At 44.1% G+C, this 25,190-nt stretch overlaps 1 protein-coding gene, 1 long non-coding RNA gene and 1 pseudogene across 3 annotated transcripts; 1 reads left to right on the top strand and 2 right to left on the bottom strand.

Annotated features, from left to right (window-relative positions):
- Positions 1-5,573: 5,573 nt before the first annotated feature.
- Positions 5,574-6,079, bottom strand: Rps13-ps3 (ribosomal protein S13, pseudogene 3; annotated as a pseudogene).
- Positions 6,080-6,223: 144 nt separating this feature from the next.
- Positions 6,224-25,069, bottom strand: Tmem30c (transmembrane protein 30C). Of its 2 annotated transcripts, none has more exons than XM_008768632.4 (8): positions 24,600-25,056; positions 23,006-23,222; positions 19,952-20,062; positions 17,229-17,330; positions 16,276-16,363; positions 15,693-15,833; positions 9,895-10,104; positions 6,224-6,652 (listed from the first exon to the last, which is right to left on the bottom strand). In XM_008768632.4, the coding sequence occupies exons 2-8, from the start codon at positions 23,195-23,197 to the stop codon at positions 6,468-6,470; spliced, it is 1,029 nt and encodes a 342-aa protein (XP_008766854.1). In that variant the 5' UTR covers positions 23,198-23,222; positions 24,600-25,056; the 3' UTR covers positions 6,224-6,467. The 2 variants fall into 2 exon arrangements, with proteins under 2 accessions (XP_008766854.1, NP_001099359.1); NM_001105889.1 differs by having other exon boundaries at positions 6,303-6,652; positions 24,998-25,069.
- LOC134481063 (uncharacterized) lies at positions 19,555-20,036 on the top strand. Its single transcript, XR_010056271.1, has 2 exons — positions 19,555-19,779; positions 19,867-20,036. It is a non-coding gene; the product is annotated as an uncharacterized LOC134481063 (long non-coding RNA).
- Positions 25,070-25,190: the final 121 nt, after the last annotated feature.

Genomic DNA, 25,190 nt, shown 5'->3' with positions numbered 1-25,190 from the left:
TTCTTCTTCTTCTTCTTCTTCTCCTCCTCCTCCTCCTCCTCCTCCTCCTCCTCCTCCTCCTTCTCCTCCTCCTCCTCCTCCTAATTCTTCTTCTTCTCCTCCCAATTCTTCTTCTTCTTCTCAATTCTTCTTCTCCTTCTCCTAATTCTTCTTCTTCTCCTTCTCCCAATTCTTCTTCTCCTTTTCCCAATTCTTCTTCTCCTTCTCCTAATTCTTCTCCTTCTCCTTCTCCTTTTCCTTCTTCTAATTCTTCTTCTTCTTCTTCTTCTTCTTCTTCTTCTTCTTCTTCTTTTTCTTCTTCTTCTTCTTCTTCTCCTCCTCCTCCTCCTCCTCCTCCTCCTCCTTCTCCTCCTCCTCCTCCTCCTAATTCTTCTTCTTCTCCTCCCAATTCTTCTTCTTCTTCTCAATTCTTCTTCTCCTTCTCCTAATTCTTCTTCTTCTCCTTCTCCCAATTCTTCTTCTCCTTTTCCCAATTCTTCTTCTCCTTCTCCTAATTCTTCTCCTTCTCCTTCTCCTTCTCCTTTTCCTTCTTCTAATTCTTCTTCTTCTTCTTCTTCTTCTTCTTCTTCTTCTTCTTCTTCTTCTTCTTTTTCTTCTTCTTCTCCTTTTTCTTCTCCTCCTCCTCCTTCTCCTAATTCTTCTTCTTCTCCTTCTCCCAATTCTTCTTCTCAAGAGCTCAAGAGAATCGCTGGCCTTAGAACGGAAAATACACTTTTCACTGCCTAATACACAGATGCCAAGTATGAACAAGAACTGAAGATGTTTATAAACGAAACAAACCAATTAAGGGCGTCGTTCCAGCGTTAGCCTGAAGTGAAAGGCTTGAGAAAGGCGAGTCCTGCCCTCTCTCGCCTGTCTCTGCCACTGGTGGCCTTGAGTGCCACGTGGAGACTTTTTACCATCAGAACAATGACGTCAGTTTTTCCCTTCCAACTGTGGTGAGAATAAATAAGACAATCGGAGCCTTCTTCTGGAAGTGAGACATGGGCTCCAGACTCACAGAAGGGAGAGCCATTGCTAGGCAGTATTTCATTCTCTAGATTTTGAAGACTTCCTATGTCAGAGTAGTTCTGAATCATGGAGACCACAGGGCAGAATGGCGACATTGGACCACTTGACTCTGCCGCAGCCAAGTTCCCTGTTTCTGAATGAACGGCTCCCACTCTGTGTGAGTCACTGTAATCCAAACCTTATTATTTCACTTCCTTCTTTCCCAGTCATTTCACCACATAATCATTTTCTAGGGGAGAAAGGAGAATGAGGATTTTTTTTTAAATCATCACCCCAAAATGCAGACTCCGTGAAGTGTTGACTGGTTAACTAGGAAGAAAAACAAAAACCAAAACCATGGTTCTGAGGAAATCTGCTTAATAAAGACTTCAGAGAAACTTAAAAAGCCATTTATTTTTGAGACAAGGTTTTGCCACACAGTCTAGGCTGGCCTCATATTGTCCATTCTCCTGTCTCAGCCTCCCTAATACTAGGATTATAGGTATACTGAACAGTACTTGGCCTTCTAAGGACAACTCTCTATTTGGCAAGCAAAAGTAGAGTTAGCAATGGGATTCTGAGCCAATCTTGGTGAAGAGACTCTGGGTTGAACCTTTGAGTGGCTCCCTTGGCTCTGAGGACTGGAAATGCTTTCCTGTGGAGAAGCCAGCAAGGATCTGCTCCATGGTATAACCAGTTAAGGCTACTCAGAAACTGAAAAATGCTGACAACCGCAGGCCACAGTACTGTGGGAATGCTGCAAAGCACACTGCAAAGGCAAAACCAGCAGCAGCGGTTTGAAGCTGTTTCCTTTTATGAATAGTGCATTAATAAAGGCAGCACCAAGTCACACAGAAGATGAGAGCCCCAACCTTCCTCAGGCTGCTCTCACAGGGATGGCTGGCACGCTGGCTGGGAAAATGATGGCTCGTCCAAGTCAGTGGGTTTTCTAGTTTCAGTGTCCTAGGTTTATGTGGAAGGAGTTAGGAGACTGGTGCTGTTCTGGGGGAATATTCCCTTAAGCCATACCTTGAGGGAACTGAGAGAAACCTAGAACAGTGGGGGGATCATGGTCAACCATGAGGAGAATGTGGACATCTGTGGAGGGCTATGGAAGTTGATTTAATACTAATGAGGAGTGGAGAAAATCTCACTGTAGGCAACTAATGAAATGACTACTGAGAGAGGGGGAATTAGCCTCTCCCAGGGATGAACCCCTTCATTGGTTATCCAATACAAAGTGCTCAGTCCTGACACAAACAAAAATGGACATAACAGGTTGTATTATATATTTGTGCATACAACACTGTGTGTGTGTGTGTGTGTGTGTGTGTGTGTGTGTGTGTGTAACAATAATAAAGGCACTGAGGCTCTCAATTTGAAAGTGAGGTAGGGTTGGGGATAGGTTGAGTTGAATGGAAGGGGTTAATGTAAGGGAAAGCCCTTCCCAGCAAGCTTCCAATATGCCCCTTTTGTTCACTCATCCCTGTGAGCTTGGCATACAAGGTAAGGGTCAAATAAGTAAAGTTTGAATAAAGCTCAACTCTACATCACCACAGGGTATCTATCATTTATCTCAGGCTGGCATTAAATTCACAGTGGAGCTGATAATGATCTTGAACTCCAGACCCTGTGCCTTAACCTCTTGAGGGTTGCAGGCGTACATACACCATCACATATGGGGGTTATGCAGTGCTGTGAGTGAGCTCAAGGCCTCACTCATGCTGAAACAGCATTGTGATATTAGGACAAGTGAAGCTGAGATTTAACAGCTGTAGTTATGCCTCTCCCAGTTAGCACTGTATTGGAGGAGTAAGGACTAGAAGGACAAAGGCCCAGAATCTGATGTCAGAGGGCTTAATTTCAATCAGACCTTCTTAGGGCCCTACTGGGACAGGTCACAAGAGCACCAGTGGCAACTCAGCTACATCCTCAGCCTAGTTCTTTGTTGTCACTCCATCCTATTCAGTTCTGTTCCCGACACGGCTGTCCCTGTGCATGAAATACACACCAAAATAGAAAGGCCTTCAGGATCTTAGTTTCTAAACAGTCATCTTCATGCACTCTTATGCAGCACACACACACACACACACACACACACACACACACACCCCACAGACACACACACACACCATACACACATACACACACACCCCACAGACACACACACACACCATACACACATACACACACACACCCCACAGACACACACACACACCATACACACACACCCCACAGACACACACACACACCATACACACACACACCCCACAGACACACACCATACACAAACACACACACACAAACACACACCATACACATACACACACACCCCACAGACACACACACACACCATACACACACACACACCCCACAGACACACACCATACACAAACACACACACACACAAACACACACCATACACATACACACACACACACACACACACACACAAACACACTCGGGCAAACACTCACTGAATTTTCAGTTTGTTCCTTCTTTTTCTCGTGAGCTTCTCTTTCTGTTCTCAGCACTGTTGCTAGGATTAGAGACAGGTTAGAGAGCACAGTTTCCCAAGCTTTCGCCAAAGACTTCACAGTAATTTAAGGATAAGCTAGGCACTATGGCAGACACGGTTCTAACACTGAGGAGGCTGAGGCAGGAGAATCTTTTGCGCATAGACCAGCCTGGGCAACACAGTGAGATCCTGACACATACATGACGACTTTAGAAAGGTGTAGAAAGAGGAGGAGAGTCAGTCATGGGGTAGGGAGACAATGGAAGTCAGATCATTCTAGTTTCCCACTACTGGGGGGGATTGATGTGAACAAGGACTTCCAGCCTATACCAGGGTGAGAGTCCTGCAAAGACAAACTACTTTAGGGTACTGGCTTTGAAGATGCAAGAAAAAGGCATAAATTTACACTTATTTTTCCTCAAAGTAGTTCCTCCTGGATAAATCTGTGTTTTTATAAGTGTCTTAGGGTTAGCTATTCAACACTGAAGGATGTCAGGACAGAAACTTAAATAGGGTAAGAATCTGGAGGCAGGAACTGATACAGAGGCCGTAGAGGAGTGCTGCTTACGGGCCTGCTAGCTCTCCATGGCTTTCTCACATTGCTTTTCTTATAGAACCCAGGACTACCAGCCCAGGGATGGAACCACCTACAATGGGCTGAGCCTTCCCCCATCAGTCACTAATTAAGAAAATGACTTACTGCTGGGTCTTATGGAGGCATTTCCTCAATTGAGGTTCCCTCCTTTCAGATGACCCTAGGTTGTGCATCAAGTTGACATAAGATTAGTAGCAGACTGTCCTACATAACCTGTGAGGCCCTGGACAAGATGGGATGCTCAGCAGGGCCTCTTAGAATCTACCTACAGACTAATTCTTCCCAGCAGAATAAGTTTTGGACTTTAACTGTAACCCTTTTCTTGAGCAGGACTCATCCATTAGAATATAGAGTTCCCAACAATCACACAAGCCAAATGCGCGCGCACGCACGCACGCATTTTTTTCCCGTTTTATCGCTAGATCCCTGACTGATACAGCACCTTTACACCTTATAGCCCTATGAGTTTGAGATGCAATAGTTGTATTTGCTTTTCCTAATCAACACTGTAACGGAGGGTCTACAGGGCCAGGAACACACGATCAGAAGTTAGTGGGTGTGACTTTAAGTCATGTGCTTCCTTTTGCTGTCCTCTGTACAGGTCACGCAAGCACTGGAAACAACTACCAGCTACAGCCTGACCAAACGCTGGCGTATTGATTTTCTACTGCCACTGCCACACGCCGCCACCCCCTCTGTGCTTAAAATAACACGTTTATTCTTTCACATCTTTTATATTTATGGGTAGAACCCATGTTAAGCCGGGTGTGATGGTTAATACCGACGTTAACGTTACAGGACTCACACTTGCTTAGGAGACAAACCTCTGGGAATAGCTGAGGGATTATCTACCTTAAATTGAGGTGGAAGACCCAAAATGTGGGAACCACCATTCCATGGGCTGGAGTCCCAGTCTGCACAAATGGTGAAAGCCAGCTGAGGACCAGCATTCATCTTTCTGATTTCTGACTCCTGATGGATGCGATGTGGCCAGCTGCCTCCTGCTCCTATAGCCATGCCTTTCCTGCCATGATAGAAGTATAAGTTGAACTCCCCTAAAACAAACAAATCCTTAAAAGCTGCTGCCTTCATCTTTTTTCCCTCTCCTTTTTAAGTCTGGCTGCCCTCGAACTAACTACATGTAGACCAGGCTGGCCTCAAACTCACAGTGACCCACTTGGCTCTGCCTCCCGAGTGTTGGGATTAAAGATGGTGTACCATCAGGACTGTTTTCTAAATTGCTTCTCGTCAGGTGTTCTGTCATAGCCACGTGGTGAATAACTAATGAAACTAGTGTGGTGGCACATGCTTGTCATCTTAGCACAAGGGCTACTGACGCAGGAGGATCATGAGTTCAAGGCCAGCCTGGACTGACAGTGAGTTTGCAGCCAGCTGTCATCTGTATTCGAGGTGGTGTCACTTTAGTACCAGTCCTAGGATTGCTTTGTGTCTTCAACAGGCTCCACACAGTTTTAAGAAACAGTCACTCCTAATGCTTTATTTTTTTCCTCCAAATTATTTTTTTGTGTACACTGTTGAGCTTATTCCACTGGAGTAGAGGCTTGGGCAACTCATATTTCCAACGGGGTGGGAGCACCTGCTTCAGTCTTGTAAAAACCAACCTGTGAGTTCTGCTCTCTAGCAGAATCAGTCACAATTTAGCATCCCTCTCGTCTCCGTTCTTCTCAGGTGCTTTTGGACAGCAACTGCTTTCTTAGTCAAATGCTAGAGGTCATCAGGGAGATCAGGGGCCAGGCCTTTGGACTTAAGGATTCTCAAGATTTTATTAACAGTCACAAAACAGACCTTTGCCACACCACGAGGGTCACTCAGGATCACACCTATTGGGGAGGGAGTCAGGTCTTCTTGGTCAGTTTGTAAATCTGTTCCTTCACTTTGGCCACTAGGGGACGCTACAGCGGTAGGGCAGGGCCGACTGGGACAGGCCCTTCCTGGGAGCATGCGTGTGACCCATGACGGCGGTGGGGGGAGGCCAGGAGACTGGGCCTGACTGGATAGTTAAAAGGACACAGTTTTGGCTTGCTCGGTCTTGCCTGAAGGGCAGACCCCCTAGGGAACTCACCCACTCTGGACTTCACACACATTCTTAGCACTTGGTATAGAGTTCACAAACATGTATTATCTTTATTCCAAGAACATTTCACTGTACATATAGGTTTGCTTCTCCTCTTCGCCCCTCTCTGGGAACCTCATCATTTATCCGTGTAGTTAGGATTATATTGGATTCCGTCAATCCAGCACCTCTCCTTGACATGGCTCAGAAACATCTCAAGGTTTGCCGGAGACCTTTGATTCTATTACTCCTCCATCTGCTGCCACCTTCTGCATGTCTTCTCTTTAAATCTACAGGAAACTCAGTTTATTCCTTTTCAGTTTCAAGTGAACTGCCAGGATGGCAAAAGAGGCCAACAGCGTCAGTGCTCCTGTCACTGTGTAGGTGAGTCCCAAGAAAAGGCCTCCTCCCCCGAACCATGTCAGGGTGGAAAGGATAACGGACTTCTCTCCTTGGAACATGGTCACTGGAAAATCTAAGAAGATCTGTTAAGGACCTGGCTCAGTATTTATTGTCCTCACCATGGCGCGTGCAAACACACTAGATTAAGTTATATGAAATTGGTCTTTTTCACAGACAAAAAAAAAATCCAGGTGGTTATTCTGTTTTACGTGTTTCCATGCAGTCAAATAAGACTCTATCTTGCTAGAATAAAATCAGTCAAAACAAGGCTTCCCTCAACAACGCTACAGTGCACAAAGCAGATGCCGACACAAACCGATCTGGAGGATTTGCCCATAGCTAGTGAACGGATAACCTAACTCCCTTTAGTGAGTCCAAGGTGACACAAAGGATACAGACAGTGCTCACAGCCAACCTGAGGTTTTGTACATGAAACAGAAGACTCAGGAATGGCCAAGTTTCTTAACTGGCCAGCTTTAATCCCTTCAATGGAACCAATTCTTTCAGAGGAGCAAGAACAATAAATAAAGTGTCAGGATGAACAGAGAAACATTTTTGGTGAGAACTCTAAATCTAAAAGTGGTGCATTTGTCGGGGTTTTGAAAAGTCCGTGTCCCTGCTGCCTGTGAGAAAGTGTTTGAAGTGGGTTTGCTACGTAGCGTTTTAATGATATCATCTTCATGACGCTTGTGGCCTTGAGGGTTTTAAACATCTGGTGCCTTTTGTAAATGAAACTAATAAACAAACAAAGCCTTCTCATAGCAACACAGAGGACAGAGGCATTTCCCAGCAAAGCCCTTAAAGGCCTTTCAATTGCTTGGCAATGAGCTATCTAAAGGCACAAGGAAACATGTTTAGGAACAAGTCTACCCCCCATCCCCTCTAATAAGACTGGAATTCCTCATTATCACTTGGTTCTTGGGGGCTGCCTTGCCTCAGCTGCTGCCTGTGTTCTCCCAGTTCCTTTGAAAGGGCGAGTCCTCTCCTTACCTACAGGCCATCATTTCCCTCTTCAGTAGGAGGGAGTGCTGCTGTCCGGGCTGTACATGGGTAGTGCAAGCAGAGGGCTGACACTCAGCACTGAGGTTGTACACGGACAATCTAGAGATCAGCATTCAAATGCGGCTGTTAGCAAAGTCACGGGGGAGAGCGGTGTCCAGAGAGGAGACTAGAAACACTGTCTCCCTTTTAGGACATGGCCTCCTTTTTTCACTCCCATCCCAAACTCATTCCAGCAAAGGGTGAGGGCAGCATTGTCTGTTCTTTCCTCTGCCCTCTCTCCTATGTTTACTGTTACGACAGACACAAGGTCTACGGGATCAGGAGATTCAACTTGAGAGACACTCACTAGGCAACTATCCCTGTTTTAAAGCAATAGAAGATAAAGGTTGATTAGACAGGGATGTCAGTTGGCAGGGACCTCACAGAGGGACATCCCTACTCTTCCATTGGAGAGGTCTGCATACCTGCTCTAGGAGAAAGAAGAAATCTAGGAGGAGAAATCTAGGAGAAAGGAGAAATTTCATATTGTATTTTCCATCCCAGTACTAGATGAAGATCATTTGCTCAGTCCTGGGAGAAAAGAGAGAAAGGGGGGGGGGGGAAGGGAGAGAGAGAGAGAGAGAGAGAGAGAGAGAGAGAATATGAATGAATTTCACATTCAACCTCGGTGGGAGCTAGAGAGACTGCAGAAGTGGTCAGTTCAGTGTGGAGCAGCTCTGGCCTGCTGAGGATTCTTCTAGAAGAATCCCGGCTAGTAACCTTGGCATGCTATAAGAGGTGTGAGTACTTAATTGGGCGGCTGTTTCAAAGCTGGATGAGAGTCTGCCTAAGAAATCTACCTACTTTGGGGAAATCTGGAGACCATGGTTAGTATACATTAGGTATAAACTTATAACTTCTTAAAGATAAGACTTACACTTTATAGTTAAATCTCCATTTGTTTTTTTTGAATCAAGAGTCACATTTGTATTTTTAAATTTGGAGGGAGAAAAATCACAATCTGTTATTCGAACACATGTCTCCTAACTTGGCCCATATGTCTGTTTCTGAGGCATCAGCTCCCACTGGCTGGCTCTGAGCTGAAGAGAGGAAGAAGACACATCTGCAGCACACAGCTCGGCATTCCTGGCATGGACTGAACCAAGAAGTCTTCATCGAGCAAGCCATTGTTTGCTGGCTCGTCTGGATCTAGTTCATAGGTAGGTTTGGCCAAGAACAGAAGCTTCACACTTCCTGGGGCAGTAAGTGTGGGAGATGGGCTTCCCTTGCTCTAACACACTTTCGTCTAAAAGTTCTATGGTCCCTGTCAGTTTCTGCGGTTCCAGTCTCCCTTCCAAATGGACTCCTATTACCCCTCCCCTCTACTTTCCTGACTCCTCCATCTCACCCCACTCTATATGGCAATGCCTTCTCCCAATGCTTTAGATGTCTAGACCCTACCCTTTATTGGTTCTTCTTGGGGACAAAATATTCCTCTATTTGTCTATACCTGATAGTGCTACTGGCTGTTGGTCCTTAAGAAAGAAAACCAAAAGACCTGTTAAGTATATAATTCAGACACAGTTATGTGATGACATTTGATAGTAGAAGAAACAGAGGAACCCGCATATGCCACTTCAGCACACTGTTTTGGCTGAAGGTACTTGAAAGCCATTAAGAGCAAGGAGGGGACCCTGACCTTCTACTCTTGAAAATGTAGAGGGAGATGACAAATGTCCTTAGACATGTGAAGACATACTTTATGTCAGACGAGGGGATAAGCATCTTAAATCTCAGCATTGGGAGACAGCAGTAAGAGGTTAGAGCCAGGCTAGTCTACAGAGAGAGTTCTAGGACAGCCAAGGCTACCTAGTGAGACTGTGTCACAAGGAAGGAAGGAAGGAAGGAAGGAAGGAAGGAAGGAAGGAAGTAGGCAGGCAGAAATACTTTTACCATCAGGGATCTGCACAAACAAATGAGGTTATACCAACCCTCAAGTGTCCTACATAATTGATAACTCCTTTTAAAACAAGGATGTAAATCCACACAGTCAACACTTCTTCGGGTCTCTTTTTCTTGGGAGAGTTCCAAAATACAGTAATGTAATGAAAACTTGCACATTTCCCCCTGACCTCTCAGTTCCAGAGTTGTGAACCCCTGACCCCCACTGGAAGGGGCAGTGGTTTCCTCCTATGCTCATTCCTATAAAACACACTCTCTGTTTTCCAGTGTCCCACATATCTGCCTGGAGGACATCGCAGACTAAAGGAATTCTACAACCAGTAGCCAGATTTTGCCTTTGCTCAGAGAAAGGGGCATGGCCCAGGAGGATACTGTAGGAGATGCTCAAACTGTAGTTGCCCGCAGGTAAGCCGTCAGCGAAAGAGTCCTCACGCCTGAGTCTGCGGTACAGTTTTCTGAAAGTGGGAAAGGCAGCAGTCCGCATCCATACAATGAAGTCCTCATTGACGAAGCCATTGTTTCCTGGGTCTTCTAGATCCAGTTCATAGACAGGTTTGGCCCAGTGCAGAGGCTTTGAACTTCCTGTGGCAGGCGGGAAATGAAGAACGACAGAGAAAAGTCAGTTCTACCTCCAGTCTTCCTTATGAGAAAGAACTGCATTTCCAATGGAAGAGAAATAGGAATTTGACTTTAAAAAAACGAGTGTGCATATAAGTTTAACATGCAATCATTAATTATATTGGCTTTTAGCATTCTAAGGAAGAGTTTAAGATAATTTTGTAGGGCTAATGAGAGATGATATAGGGTCTGTAGAGTAGCTCAGTGGTCAACATGGACGCTGTCAAGACTGCAGACCTGAGTTCCCTGAAACCCACATAGTGGGAAAAGAGAATGAGCTTCTGACTTCTTGCATATAAATAAAATACACCCATTCCCTGCCCTGTATACAAACCCACACTTACCCCATGATAAATAAATGGAGAGAGAGGGGACAAGGGAGACGGGAGAGAGGGGAGGGAAGAGGGGAGAGGGAAGAGGGAGATGGCCAGCACTGGAATCACAGGCCTAGTGCTGGAAGCCAGGAGACACATCTAGACACATCTGTTGACTTTTCCACAACTCTTACAAGTCTGTTTTCTGAAGAGAACATGGTTGTCCCCACCCTACAGAGCACCCTTGTGAATAGAAGTGCCCTCATCCATTCACGAGCATTTACTCCCTCAGTGCCTGGAACATAATTCAAATTAATGCTTGAAGAAGGGACCGAAGAGGCTTACTCAGTCTGCTGAAGTTGATGGAATCCATGCTACATTTCAGAGAGCTAACCAACAACAGCGAATTGTGAGAGGAACTTCTTTGCTATTATAAGGCTAGATCCTCTACCTACAGGAGACTCAAAAATAAGTAAGAAGCCTCTTGGGTTGGTGTGACGTCACATGCCTTCAATCCCGGTTCTTGGGAGGTGACTCAGTGAGTTCTCAGTCAGCCAAGGCTATGCAGTGATACCTTGTCTCAAAGACAACAAAAACAAAAACTCAAAACTAAAACATCACTTCTTTTTTTTTTTTTAAGATTTATTTATTTATTATGAATACACTGTAGCTGTCTTCAGACACACCAGAAGAGGGCATCAGATCTCATTATAGATGGTTGTGAGCCACCATGTGGTTGCTGGGATTTGAACTCAGGACCTCTGGAAGAGCAGTCAGTGCTCTTAACCGCTGAGCCATCTCTCCAGCCCCACATCACTTCTTCTTAACTGTGACTGTTTGCTTCTCGCAGAAACCCCCAGACATGAGTTTATAATTTTTGTAAGCTCATTTTTATAATTTTTTTGTTTTTATAAAAACTTTTTAAATAAAAGGTGTTTATAAAAGCTACATGAAGGGTGGCAGAGTACATTCACATGCTGGAACATGTCTTTAGCCACACATATTTCCTCTGGAAAGAAGTCTGAGCTAGAGAATCCTCCTCTGTAAACACCTTGGAACCCACCTATTTTGGCCCTTCCCAAGACATCAGTCATTGAATCTAGTTAAACAGTACGTGTTTGGGGCTCACATTACAGTCCCCAGCTGCTTTCTAGTTTGTCTTGTACCCATGACCCAAGACAGTGTATGCCAGGGATAACTGGTGCCAGATGCAGCTTTGTTAGAAATGCAGGTTCTGGGCTGGAGAGATGGCTCAGTGGTTAAGAGCACTGACTGCTCTTCCAGACGTTCTGAGTTCAAATCCCAGCAACCACATGGTGACTCACAACCATCTGTAATGAGATCTGATGCCCTCTTCTGGTGTGTCTGAAGACAGCTACAATGTACTTACAAATATATAAAATCTTATAAAAAAGAAAGAAATGCATGTTCCAATGCCCTCTTCCTGTGTGTCTGTAGAGAGTGACAGTGGACATAAAATGAATAAGTCTTTTCAAAAAGAAAAAGAAATGTTGGTTCCAAGGACTTTCTATCACCCAATCCCACCACCTCCCATGTGTCTGGATGGTGTCAGAAACATGGTCTGGTCTGCGGTATCAACTTTCTCATTTTCCAAGTTAATTTGGGTCATTTGTTTTCTTTCATCATATCCACCATCTATCCATTCATCTATCCATCCATCACCATCCATCATCCAATCATCCATCATCTATCCATTCATCTATCCATCCATCATCCATCCATCATCCAATCATCCATCATCTATCCATCATCTATCCATCATCCATCCATCCATCATCCATCCATCCATCCATCCATCCATCCATCCATCCATCCATCCATCCTGGTCAGCACAGGACAGCCCCAGTTGATGGCTGGTGTGCACGAGTCCACACGATTTAGAATGTATCCCGAGCAGTCTATGTGCACGTGACTTCATTCTTACAGCCTCTGGATGTGGACTTGCCTAGACGATGGTGAGATGTTCGTGTGCAATGAATGGGGTGACTTCCTGAACTTGTGATTGTGTTGGAAAGATAAGCAGGGACCTCTTAGTCAAAACACAATCTAAGGGATCACTGTGACCCCTGCCAGCTGTTCAGCCTTCCAGCCAGCCACGGTGCAGTTTCTGACTTTGCCTGTTAAATGTGTGAGGTCAGCAGGCTGTAACTCAGAGGGGTTGACGGTTAGGGTTTGGAGTTCAGGCAATGATAGGTCCAGGTCTGTGTTCATGTAGCCTACACAGGAAACAGACGCTGAGCGGTCCTGCTGGTGTGCTTGCACTCTCAACGGTCACTTCACTGTAGGCTCTGAACACATCACTGGGTATCATTTGGTTCCAGTCTTTTATTTGCTAGTCAATCCTTTTAACTGTGAAGAGCCAGCAGCCGGAATGCAGGGTCCATGTAAAATAAGTGCATTGTCTTCCGGTCGATGAGGATGACATGGTTTGGTTGACGTCATCCCACATGGCAGCAACAGTGATGCTGCTGACCGTGTGGAAACAGAAGGCGTAAGTGAGAACATCTGAACTTATGCAAAGTCTGTGAGTGAGGACTGTGTCCAGACAATGGCTTTACCTCCTACAGACCGTCCATTCATATATCCTCCCCTGGCACGCCTTCACTAGGACCACACCGTTAGTCCTAGTACTCAGCAGTCAGGGGTCGGAGGATGTCTGAGTCCAAGGCTAGCCAGAGTGAGACTGTGAGACCCTGTTCCCAGAAAATAAGAACGAAATGGACTCACTTTTATTTTTTTCTTGTCTACATAGCTTTTGAGACAAAGTCTCACTCTGTGTATCAGATTGGCCTGAAGTTTGTGGTCCTCTTTTTCCAGATTCCTTAGACCTGGGATGGTCGTACACCATTCCTGTGTGTGTGTGTGTGTGTGTGTGTGTGTGTGTGTGTGTGCATGTGTGTGTATGCATGTGTGTGTATGCATGTATGTTGTTATATCTGTGCATATGTGTACATGTGTGTGTATGTGTATGATTATGCGTATGTTCATAACCAACACTGGGTATCTTCCACCTTATCTTTAGAGACAGGGTCTTTCCTGAACCTAGAGCACACCAATTGGCTAAAATGTCTGGCTGGGAGCTCTGCTTCCTCCTGCTCCCTGTCCCCAGCACTGTGGTCACAAGTAGGCACTGACACACCCGGCCTTTATGTGGGTAACTGGGATGTGAACCCTGGTCCTCGGGCTTGTGCAGCAGGCACGTTGCCCACTGAGCTCTCTCCTTAGTTTCTGAGTTTTTATTTAAAATATTTTTCATAGCCAAAGAAATGGCCTTAGTGTGTTGCCTTCATTAGCAAAGAATAAACTGTGAACTGTTAGTCAGATGAAGCCAGTTTTACGTGAATGTCTTCAGGAAGGCAATACTAAACCCCTGGGTTTAACTTCTCACAGAATCAAAGCAAGGCCCTTAGAAAGTCAATCGTTAAGATAACAATCTGGCATTTATAGATGTTACTATAACTCAGCTAGGAACTTTAAATGGTTTGCTTTTGCAGTGATAGAAGATGTGCAAATTTGGTGGAGCAGAAACCCAGAGTGAAGCTAATTCCCTCAGTAAATAGGAGAACAACAGAGAGGAAATGTCCTTAAACAGGTATGGAGCATACATTAATCACATTAATGCCACAAGACATTATACACGTCAGCATGACTATCATTCTTTAAACAGACTTTTCAGAAGACCTGAAGCGTTAAGGAACGCTTCTGCGCACCAACAACTCATGTTGAGCCCGGACTTTTTCTTTTCTAATGAGCAAGCCCTTTAACTTGCATTTTGTGAAAGATAATTGAAAATCTTTTCTTAAAGTATGCAAAATAGGTAATGTCGGAAATGATACCATGTGAAGAAAGACTCTGTGAACAATCCTTATTGAAAACTAAGCTGGGCTGGGGAGATGGCTCAGCGGTTAAGAGCACCGACTGCTCTTCCAGAGGTCCTGAGTTCAAATCCCAGCAACCACATGGTGGTTCACAGCCATCTGTAGTGGGATTCGATGCCCCTTTCTGGTATGTGTTAAGAGAGCAACACTGTACTCATATACATAAAATAAATGAATAAATCTAAAAAAAAAAAGAAAACTAAGTTTCCAAATGAGGGAACATTATAATTGAACACACTCCACAGTGAGAGTTCCAAATAAGACTCACTTTTTTACATTTCATAATTAGGTCTTGAATTATTTTGGTTTCTATAAAGACTGTTGGTACTTTTGGTTGAAAGATTTCTGTGCCAGAATAAAGTGATATTGAGAAAGTCCAGGATTTATATGCTAGTGTCTGAACTTAATGAGAAATTCAAAAATAGGGAAAAAAACCACCTATGAAGTAAAAAAAGCCCATGAAAATATTTGGATTAAGGGAATAACAATTGAAATGTAAATAAAAAGTACCCAATTTAATAAAGATGGAGAAAAAATTATCTTCTGTATTATCTTCAAACATTTTGATAATAACAAAAGAAATATTTTAAAAGATGTTTAATATACATTTATATATTTAAATTTTTGAAAAACCAGCATTGTTCAAAGTAGGTTTAAAATTTTTAAAGTAGATTTGCGTAGAGCTATTTTATAGGCCCATCAATACTATATTGGTTTATAAATCAATACATGAAAATTTCAATTACGAAAAAAGTTATTTTTTATTCTAAAAAGTGTATCCAGTTGAAGACAGGCATGGTGGTACTTGCCTTTAATCCAAGGACTCTGAAGTCAGAGGCGGATAGATCTCTGAGTTTGAGGTCAGCTTAGTCTACACCGTGAGTTCCAGGACAGCCAAAGCTACACAGAGAAACCTTGTCTTAAAAAAAACACACAAAACATCAGACAAGAAAAAAAATGTATCCTGTTACAAAATAAATTACAGCTTAAACACAAACTTCCTAAGACATTTGCTTTTTCTTAACAGTTAATGGGAACAAAACACAGAACCAATTACTTCATATTTCTAATAGGGAGAAGTCAATGGTAGTGCCCAAGATGGGGAAAGTTAGAACAACAGGAGTCAAAGAACAGAAAAGACACCTCAAGGAACAGGTCATGATGACATATGCCTTTAATCTCAGTGCCCTGGAGGCAGAACCCTGTGAGTTCTGGGGTAGCCTGGTCTGTACATCGAGTTCAGGACATCTATGCAGAAATACCTTGTCTCATGAAAACAGAGAGGGGGGAGGGGAGGGAGAAAGAGTTGATGGGGGTGGGATATCTTTCTGGTTCGTACCTGCAAATGTACTAGTAAAGTTGCTGGTTCTCGGATTCCGGAATTTGACATACTTATCTGTCCACCATGTAAGCCCACTCCTTAGCATCGGGACTTCTATCTGTGTAGATGAGTTCAGGTTGTATGAAAGAGTTATGGTATCTGAAACAAATTTAAAATTACAGTGGACATGTTAGGTAGTCATTTTGCCACCTTTCAAAATGCAGACCCAGACCCAGACCCAGATGACAAACAAATTAGAGGTAGTTTTGTTTTGTTTTGTTTTTTCAGATACTCAACACACCCACGTGCCATCGACGCTGACTCATGAGATCATTTTTTCCTTTACCAACACTGGGCCAATTATTGAAAAATATTCTTTGGTTCCATTTAACTTATGTTTCCTGACTATTCCTTCAGATTGCTGGTGAGGGAAAAGTTATTTACAAATGAAACGCCAGACATCAATGCTCTGGCTTTTCCTGGATAAAATATTTGGCACTAAGCAAGGGAAAAAAAACCCCAGCCACTCAGCTGCCCGGGTAACATCCCGGATGTGGAGGGGCTCACATAGTTATGAAAGAGTTAGGAAAAAGTCACCTACCGTTGAATATGCTGTTGGCAATCGCGCCACAGGGAATGATGGGAGTGTCATTTTTGGACACTTGGAATGGAGAACAGTTTGTAGTATCCTGTTTGCAAGATGATGTATCAATTAGAAGTGCTTTTGGCAAACTCTTAGACTATTGAGAGAGAGGCCAGCGGCCAGATGCGTCGACCCTCGTTAGTGGATGGACGGACCGCTCTCTGTGTTCCTCGGGCTTTCTGACACACTAAGACCAGGAAACGTTCATTCTTTGGAGATATGTGTGCTTGTGGGTGTCTAGATGTGTTGTTTCCTTGTTGACAACACGGAGCACGTCAGAAATATTTGCAGGAAGGATTTCTACCTTGCTTTGCTGAGTATCGCAGTAGGTTAAATGAAAACAGTTTTTAAAACCTTCCTGTTAAAGTGCACCAGATTCAGACAGTCCCTGGGGTCAGGTTCCATAGCTAGATTACATCACAGGGAAGTTGCTTGATAAACAGGTTTAGGTTAACACTTCCACAGACATATATGTCTGACATATATGAACTGCTAACAGTGAAAAAATTATAACTCTGGGTCCACAAAGATACCTAGTTAAACCAAAGGCTTTTATTCAGGAAATTCTCCTTTAAGTAGGATGAATCGAGGGCTCTGATTATAGAAAGGAAGACAAACATGGTTAGCAGGTGAACCAAATAGAGACCAAGGTCTCTCAAAATTCATGAAAGGATAATTACTTGGTTGCCTAGCACCCACACTGCCTGGTTTACAGGGGACAGTGCCCTCTCTCTCTCTCCTGATAATGCTTACCTAACCTGCTCAGCCCCTTCGCCTCAGGTAAGAATGAAGCAAACAGTTCTACCTTTAAAAACCTGGATGCCGAGGCCCACCCCATGTCTGTCTTTTAGATGGAAATGACCACCTGGCTTAACACAAAAGAAGAGAACATTACACCAAATGGAACTTACCCAAATATCCTTACCCACCAATTGGCTATTGCTTCTTGATAAAATATATCGATAGAGATTCTGATAGAAACCGTACAATTTGTAGTACATATAAACATCGCCCTGCATAGAAGAATAAGGAGCAAATAGATGAATTCATTGGAATATTTGTAAACATGATCAACTCATTCCCCCCACCCCCCGCAAAACAGACAACATTACACAAAACACTGATGGGAAATGGAAGCTTCTTTTTAGAAAGTAGAAAGTAGAAACTAGAAACTCAGAGAGAGAGAGAGAGAGAGAGACAGAGACAGAGACAGAGACAGAGACAGGGTCTCTCTGTGTAGCCCTGGGTGGCATGAGACCAAGTTGGCCTTGAATTTAGAGATCTGCCTGCCTGCCTGCCTCTACCTCTGGAGTGCTGGGGTTAAAGGCACGCACCACCATGCCAGTTTTAGGCTTCCTGCTTTTAATACCTCAACTTCAGGTTTACAAATATCGTCTCTTTTTGGTAGCACCAGGAAAAATGTTATGCATACCATGTTCTAAGGCTTTAAAAATACTGTTCACAAGATTTCAATATCAATATTTTTCCTTGATGAAATGCAAGTTTCTTTTCGGGGTCCCTGGTCAATCTAAAACAGTTGGGACGTCAGCAGCACTGGTCTAAGCTATCTCAGCAGCTTCTTGGGTATGGTAACTCCAGGTAGAGAAGTGGTTCTCAACCTGTGGCTCACCCACCCCTTCAAGGCTCAATCCTTTCACAGGGGTCGTTGCCTCAGGCCATTGGAAAACTCAGATTTTTATGTTAAGATTCCTAACAGTTGCGAAATTTCAGTTATTGAGTAGCAAGGGAAATGATTTTATGGTTGGGGGGAGTCACATCGGGAGAACTGTATTAAAGGCTCGCAGCAGTAGGAAGCTGGAGACTTGTGTAGTTGATGTGATTTGAGAAATTAAAGTCCAACAACATCCCAGTGATTTTCCCCGGTAAGAGGACGTATGGCTTGACTAAGAGGGAGCTGCTGCTCATCCAGTATTTGCTAGTGTTCTTAGCAGCAGGCAAAGGTTAATGACCTTGTTCGTGAAGAACAGGCTGGGTATTAAGGACTGAAAGAGCCGAAGGGGTTCGAGACCCCATATGAACAACAATGCCAACCAACCAGAGCTTCCAGGGACTAAGCCACTACCCAAAGACTATACATGGACTGACCCTGAGCTCCAACCTCATAGGTAGCAATGAATATCCTAGTAAGAGCACCAGTGGAAGGGGAAGCCCTGGGTCCTGCCAAGGCTGGACCCCAGTGAACTAGATTGTTGGGGGGAGGGCGGTAATGGGGGAGGATGGGGAGGGAACACCCATATAGAAGGGGAGGGGGAGGGGTAAGGGAGATGTTGGCCTGGAAACCGGGAAAGGGAATAACATTTGAAATGTAAATAAGAAATACCCAATTTAATAAAGATGGAGAGAGAGAAAAAAAGATGTTGCTGGAGACTGTGTTGACCTGCAGTATATTTATTCTGTGACACAGCGGGATGCAGGAGTAGCCACAGCAGCCACGGCTGTTGAGCTTTAGGATAGCGACCTCTTGTTTGTGGTGATGTGTTAAAACCTGTGAGGCCTCTAGTCTCGTTGTACTAAATGGTAGTCTAGGAGCAATGGGGTAGATAGCATTATTGTGCTTATTTTGGGATGGATTGGGTCTGGTGTGTTGAGTGTTTCAATAGTGACCTGGTTTTAGTTGAACCACCTCACCGAGAGGACTGTATGGGGTGTGGTTCTGAGTTTGTGGGAGAGTTGTCTGGAGTGACCAGAAGGAGGTGCTGGCTGGCTGGCTTGACTGTGGGTTTGTGTACACGACTGAGCAGGGGGGCCTGTGCTTGTCTCTGTACTGCGCCAAAGCTGCGGGCGGTGGTCTGGTGGTGAGTTCTATCTTTCATTCAGAAACGTACAATAGGAAACATTTTGTGTATTATGTAAGCGCCCCAGACCCTGTCATGCCGTTTCAAAGAAAATCTAGGTGCTGTAACTTGAAACTGTAGTCACTGAGCATGCGCAGGTCAGAAAGCATGCTAGGCACTTGGAAGCCCGCGGAGGCTCAGGCTCTGGTAGAGGACCAACGGCTTAGCTGCAAGTTCTGTGCTTTCCGCAAAGACACAGACAGATGGGAATTGATACTAGGTTTTATCTTTGAGATTTTTTTTTCTTCCTTCAAAAATTTAACTATGCTGGGGCTTCAAGAAGGAAAGAGGAATTCAGAAGTTGGGAAGGGAGCTGGGTAAGGACTAGAGGAAAGTCGTAGGCTCAGTAAGACTGTTCAGCAGCCCAACAGGAAGGCTTAGGACACGTGCAGTACTCTCGTCTCCTGGGGAGAGCCTACCTTAGTAACCCTGTTGTGATCAGTTCCTGCCTCATAAGGCCCCTTGGAACCCAGACCTTTGTGCAGAATGACTTCAGAGCATAGAGCTACGGTCACCCTTTAGATTTGATCCCAGGAGTAAGAACTGAGAACGGATTTTTTTAATGGCTCCATGGTTTTACCTAGTAATCAAAACTTAATTGAGAAATGTATTGTATCTGCTTCTCAAAGATATTTCAAAGGCGTATCCTTGTGCTCTGCATTCTGGACCTCTCTTTATTTCTTGTATTTTTCAGGTTTTGGAGAGGATCTGATGGAAATTGCAAACCCATCACGGAGAGATACAAGGAAGCACGCGAGCGTGAAGTTGGCTGAACTCACCTCCATTTTCTCCGGAAGGTACAAGGGAAGAGAACAGTTGCATTCTTTGTCAAAATTAGAACTATCTTCCCGTAGCTGAGCGCAATTTGCACACATGTTCGTGTAATTTATCTGTCAGGCAGCGAAAAACAATAGTTCACTTAAAGGTTATGTGAGTCCACATCTTAAAACTCAATGCGAGAGCCACCCCAAAGTCTTCTATTCCCCCCCCCCCACGAGAGGGAACCTGTGACATGCCTAGAGGCCTGCTGTGGGGGCAAGCTTTTCTCGGGTACTTGGGAGGAAGCCTTCTCACAGCCTCTCATTTGTTCGCCTGAAGGCATTTTTCACTGGCCCAGAACTCCATGTGTCTGTTGCACACTTATGTGAACTGCTGGGATGACGCTGCTGTCCTTCTTAGTCACAGGAGAGGCTACTTGGAAGGTATTAGTCAGGGTTTGTGAAAACTGCCCACAGCCCGAGTCTAATCACCTTCACAGGGAACTCATTCATTCCCCATTTTTCCATTTTATTGTATGGAAAATATTCATATTAATTATTTTGCATGTCCTCTGAAAGCAGTTACTGAAAGTGACCAAACGGGACGGCAAACATTTCCAAACTAATATCATTGACGTATGTGGAATAGTTCTCAGCTCGAGAAGGTGTTGTGTTCTGCCTTTTGAAAGTTAAATCCTCTGAAAAACTGTATAATGAATTCTTTTAAAAAAGAGTCACATGTCCCAAGTGGGTGATCCCTGTGTGCTCTGGCAAAGCAGCCGGCAGTCAGTTCTGGGAGGCCGCAGCCGGAAGAGTGGGAGGGGAGGCTCAGAGAAAAGGGCTCAGGGGGCTGCATGCTCCCCAATCCTGTGGGCAGATTCTTCTTCCCTGCCTATGAGGAAGAGTAGTGGGAGGATTCTGGGCCCATGGAAGCTCAGAGGAGCAAGGGCGTGGCTTTTTTCTTTGGTAAGGTGCCAATAGGATGGAGGATTCTTTTGAAGAGAAAACTAACAGGAAAGAGAAGAAGCATTGAATCTTGCAAAGGCCCAGAAGCTGAACGTGAAGTGTAAATTCGCTCATGTGCTACGGGGGCTTTAAGTCACCATTCTTTATATATGTATGACATGGCCTGAATGATTACTTTGATAATATTCATGCCTTTTCTGGGTGTAGAACTATATAAAGAGCCCTAAGGAACAGGATAGCATGCCAGTCAAGAACCAGCACAGACAGCACACTGAACCGAACCAAGGGAACGGAGGCTCCCATGTGGCCAAAATCCCCTTATGGCTGCAGTGTTATATTTGAATTCCAGTGTCTACAAGTGATGTCACATGGGAGTGCACTTTATCTCATAGATTCCATGTTGAATCTCTGAATGGTGAAATTAAAACAACAACAACAACAACAACAAAAACAAAATTTTTCTGTGCAAACGGGAGGTTTACCCTCTGGGTGTTCCTGGCTCCCCAGTAAGGTACTAGAGGCAACCCTGTCCGAAACATAAGAAAAGAACTCAAAGAATGGAAAATACCCTTCAATGTCATGGGACAGAAGTATCTTGTTAATAGTTATTTAGTCTTAGCCAACAGCCAGTGACGGATGGGGTCACTATCATGAGACATAGGTGACATAATTCAACAATGACTGCCTCTTAGTGAAGACTGACGCCCATGTCCCCGCCCCCCACACTTGCCAAATCCTCCTTCCTAAGGAAGAAAGTTATGAAAAAAACTGATGGAGAAGCAAATAAAACGAGCTGTTTTTAAAAGGAAAATCAGCCTTGCTTTCAAGCTTTGATGTCCCCGTCCCTTTCAGCATGGGCAAGTTTCATGGACTAGACTGGAACTCGGCAGGCAGAACAAGCTGCCCTTGAATCCACAGAAAACCTACTGCCTCTGCCTCCCAAGTTCTGGGATCAAGGGTTTGCACCACAGCTGTTGGATACACATGAGCTTTTTACATACCGCCATGGAGATGTACATTAGTATAGCCACTCCAGAAAACAGTATAGGGATTCTTCAAAAAGGTGGGCCTATCATACGATCTGGCCATCTCACAAGTGTATAGATGGAGAAAATGAAATTTGCACATCAAAGAGATACCCATATGTGGTTTTTTTTTTGCTGTCCTATTCATAATGTTATGGAATCAATCTCATTGTCCACTGACAGATGAATAAAATGGTATTATGTATCTACAGTGGAACATTATTTGGTCATAAACTCACAATCTTGTCATTTGCAGCAAGATGAATGGATACGGGGAATATTAGGACAACAGATATTGCGTGGTCTCACTTATATAACAAATCTTAGACGGTTCATCTGCAGGCAGAATAGTTCCTTAGCCAGAGGCTAGGAAGGGCAGTGGGAGGAAAGAGTGTAGCTGGACGATGCAAACCTTGTACAGAAAGTACAATCCTTGTGCTGCCCAACACAGCACTGTGTCTATGGTTCACAGTAACTTCCTATATGCATCATGAACATCTAGGAGAGAGGAACTAGAACGTAGTCACAAGTGACAAGGAGAGAAAGATCATAATTCCCTTGATTTGCTCATGTGTGTGTGTGTGTGTGTGTGTGTGTGTGTGTATACACACATACATATATGTAAGCATGTACTGAAAAAAGAAATCACTGTGCCCAGTAAGCAACTACAACCATGACATGTTAACTTCACAAGAGTAACATTTAAAGGTGCACATGCTTTTAAGAAGCTCTGATTTTGTGCTCTGTGTCCTATCACGGAATCTGAATGGGATTACTGGGGTCTGGCAGTCTTTTGAGCTGGTCTCTCTTCTTTCACCCGTTTCCCGCTTGCTCACTTCTTTAATGCCATCTGACTTAGCCAGGCTCGAGTACATACATGTGGCCGGAGGCAACCAGCTTTGAAAATAGGAATGACTGAAGTCACCGCTGTGGGCTCTTCAATCTGCATCCCTCCCAGCCCAAAGTTGGGTGGATCCAGACATTTCTGGTTTCCTGTGGAGGGGCTGTGCTCTTAAACCGATTACTCCCATTTAAAGTCCCAAACTGAGAACCTTTGGAAATAAAACGGTAACACAGGACAAACCTCAATTTCCTTGGTGCTCTTCGCAAACAATAGAAGGATGACGCCCACAGAGAGGCAGAATCCTCCTGTGGCGAAGAAGATAGAGAGGACGATGGAGGCAGATAAATTTAGCTGTTGGGCGGGCAACGTTTGCTGCTTGAGTGCTGTATTTTCCGGCAGTCTGGACAGGTCGTACTGGGGTACCATCTCCATTTTGGTCCTCTCGGTAATTCACATGCTTTTGGGACATTTAGAACATTCATATTTATAGTGATACCACATAATACTAATGGTACATAAAGAATTACATGAAGTCGTGAATTCTCTTTTGCTTTCTGATCTCATTCTTTAAGCAGACCTGCCACATACAGGAAGCACGGATCTCTCCAGGCTCTGCTGGGTGCATTTTATTTAGGCTCAGAAAGCCTGTCGTGCTAAAATGCCATGCCTATAAATGTTCTCCTCAGGGAGAGTCTATAAAAACCAACATCTGCTCACGCTCGGAAGCAGTTGCTATGGGTTGTTTCAGAGATTTGTTGGGTACGTCAAGGCAAAACCTTCCCAAATTTATCCTTAGAAACATGTGTAAATCTTTGGCGATTATTACAAAGTCAGGGCTATCCACTTTGCCCCAAATATGGTTATAGTCTAACAGGAACGTGAACTAAACTGGGGAAATGCTCTGAAATTACATCTAGCTTTGCCATTTGTGATGATACAGAGAGAAAAACAAACAAGGATTTGGAGAACATATACTTAACTTCAACGGCTTTCTTACTGTTTTGGTTTTGTTTTGCTTTTCTTTTCTTTTTCTCATACATTGGAGAGACCCAGGCAGAACAAGTAGATTGCAACATCTCCTTTTGCAGCTGGAGAGATGGCTTAGTGTTTAAGAGCACTGGCTGCTTTTCTTGAAGACCCAGGTTTGATTCCCAGCACCCATAGGGTAGCTCACAACTGTCTGTAATTCCAGTCCCAGGGGATCGGATGCCCTCTTCTGGCCACCTTGGGTACTACATGCACATAGTGCATAGACATTTATTCAGGCAAACTATACACATAAAAATTGAAAAAGTCTCTTAAATCTACTCATTAGAGATTAGTGAAGTATTGTCAGATATTCAGCCTTGAAGTACGGCCTTACTGTACTGGTTTGAGGGTTACCCTCTGGTGTGAGGGTTTTCTGCCATGGCTGTAGACAATTTATAATTATTCATTTAAAAATGCCAGAGGAGGGTTGGGGATTTGGCTCAGTGGTAGAGCGCTTGCCTAGGAAGCGCAAGGCCCTGGGTTCGATTCCCAGCTCCGAAAAAAAAAAAAAGAGAGATCTTTTTGGTCTGGAGAGATGGCTCAGTGGTTAAGAGCACTGATTGCTTTTCCAAAGGTCCTGAGTTCAATTCCCAGCAACCATCTGTAATGGCATCCAATGCTTTCTTCTGGTGTGTCTGGAGACGGCAATGGTGTACTCATAAATAAAATAAATCTTGAAAATTAAAAAAAAAAGAAAATGCAAATACATACAGTAGGAGATTTCTAACTCAGCATCAACCTTTATACTTGCAAAACAAGCACAAACTGCTTGTGGAAGAGTTTCTGCATACTATCTGAATCTGACCTGCAAGTAGTGAGAGCCAGGCTGCCGCTGTCCACTGTGAGAGACATCAGGGAACACTTGCAGTCACCATCTACTAGCTGCCTTGTTAAATGAGCCTGGCTAAGGGATTGGGCTTGAAGGGCGGCAATTGAGTACAAGATTAGCTTATGTGTGTTAAACTGTCCCACAAGGCATTAGGCATGTCTGTAACTCAAGTTCCTGCTCCAATACTGGAACAGTTAATGCTCAGTAAAAGAGTTATCCCTGTAACAAACCATTAAGAACAGCGTTTCTTAGCCTTCTTATAAAACAAGATCGCAAACTACCAAGTCTCACAGGCAGTGTGTTTGTTACTCCTGGCTCTCCAAGGAATCAAATGTCTAGATACATAAATATGTATTACAAGAATGGTCTCACACAAGTATAGAGGCTAAGTCCCAAATCAGCAGAGTCCAGTCAGTGTCCCAGTTGAGTGCTGAAGACCAAGAGACTGGTATAGCCTTAGGAAGAGCCGGTTTTTCAGTTAGAATTCTGTTACTGGGAGGGAGGGAGGGGGCAGCCTTTCTGTTCAGGTTTTTAAAGGAAGGGATGAATCCCACTTAGGCCATGAAG

This window comes from Rattus norvegicus, chromosome 11 (assembly GCF_036323735.1).
Source record: "Rattus norvegicus strain BN/NHsdMcwi chromosome 11, GRCr8, whole genome shotgun sequence".
NCBI lineage: Eukaryota > Metazoa > Chordata > Mammalia > Rodentia > Muridae > Rattus > Rattus norvegicus.
Note: the sequence above shows the minus strand (reverse complement) of the source record. Positions and strands in the feature narration are given on the sequence as shown.

Bases quoted from the DNA above. Each gene is read 5' to 3' on its own strand.
- Tmem30c (NM_001105889.1), bottom strand. From the start codon at position 23,197: ATGGAGATGGTACCCCAGTACGACCTGTCCAGACTGCCGGAAAATACA. The intron at 17,331-19,951 runs GTGAGTTCAGCC...TCTTCTATGCAG, and splicing joins ACCTTCCGGAGAAAATGGAG to GGCGATGTTTATATGTACTA. The intron at 16,364-17,228 runs GTAAGTTCCATT...TCTTGCAAACAG, and splicing joins TGGTGGGTAAGGATATTTGG to GATACTACAAACTGTTCTCC.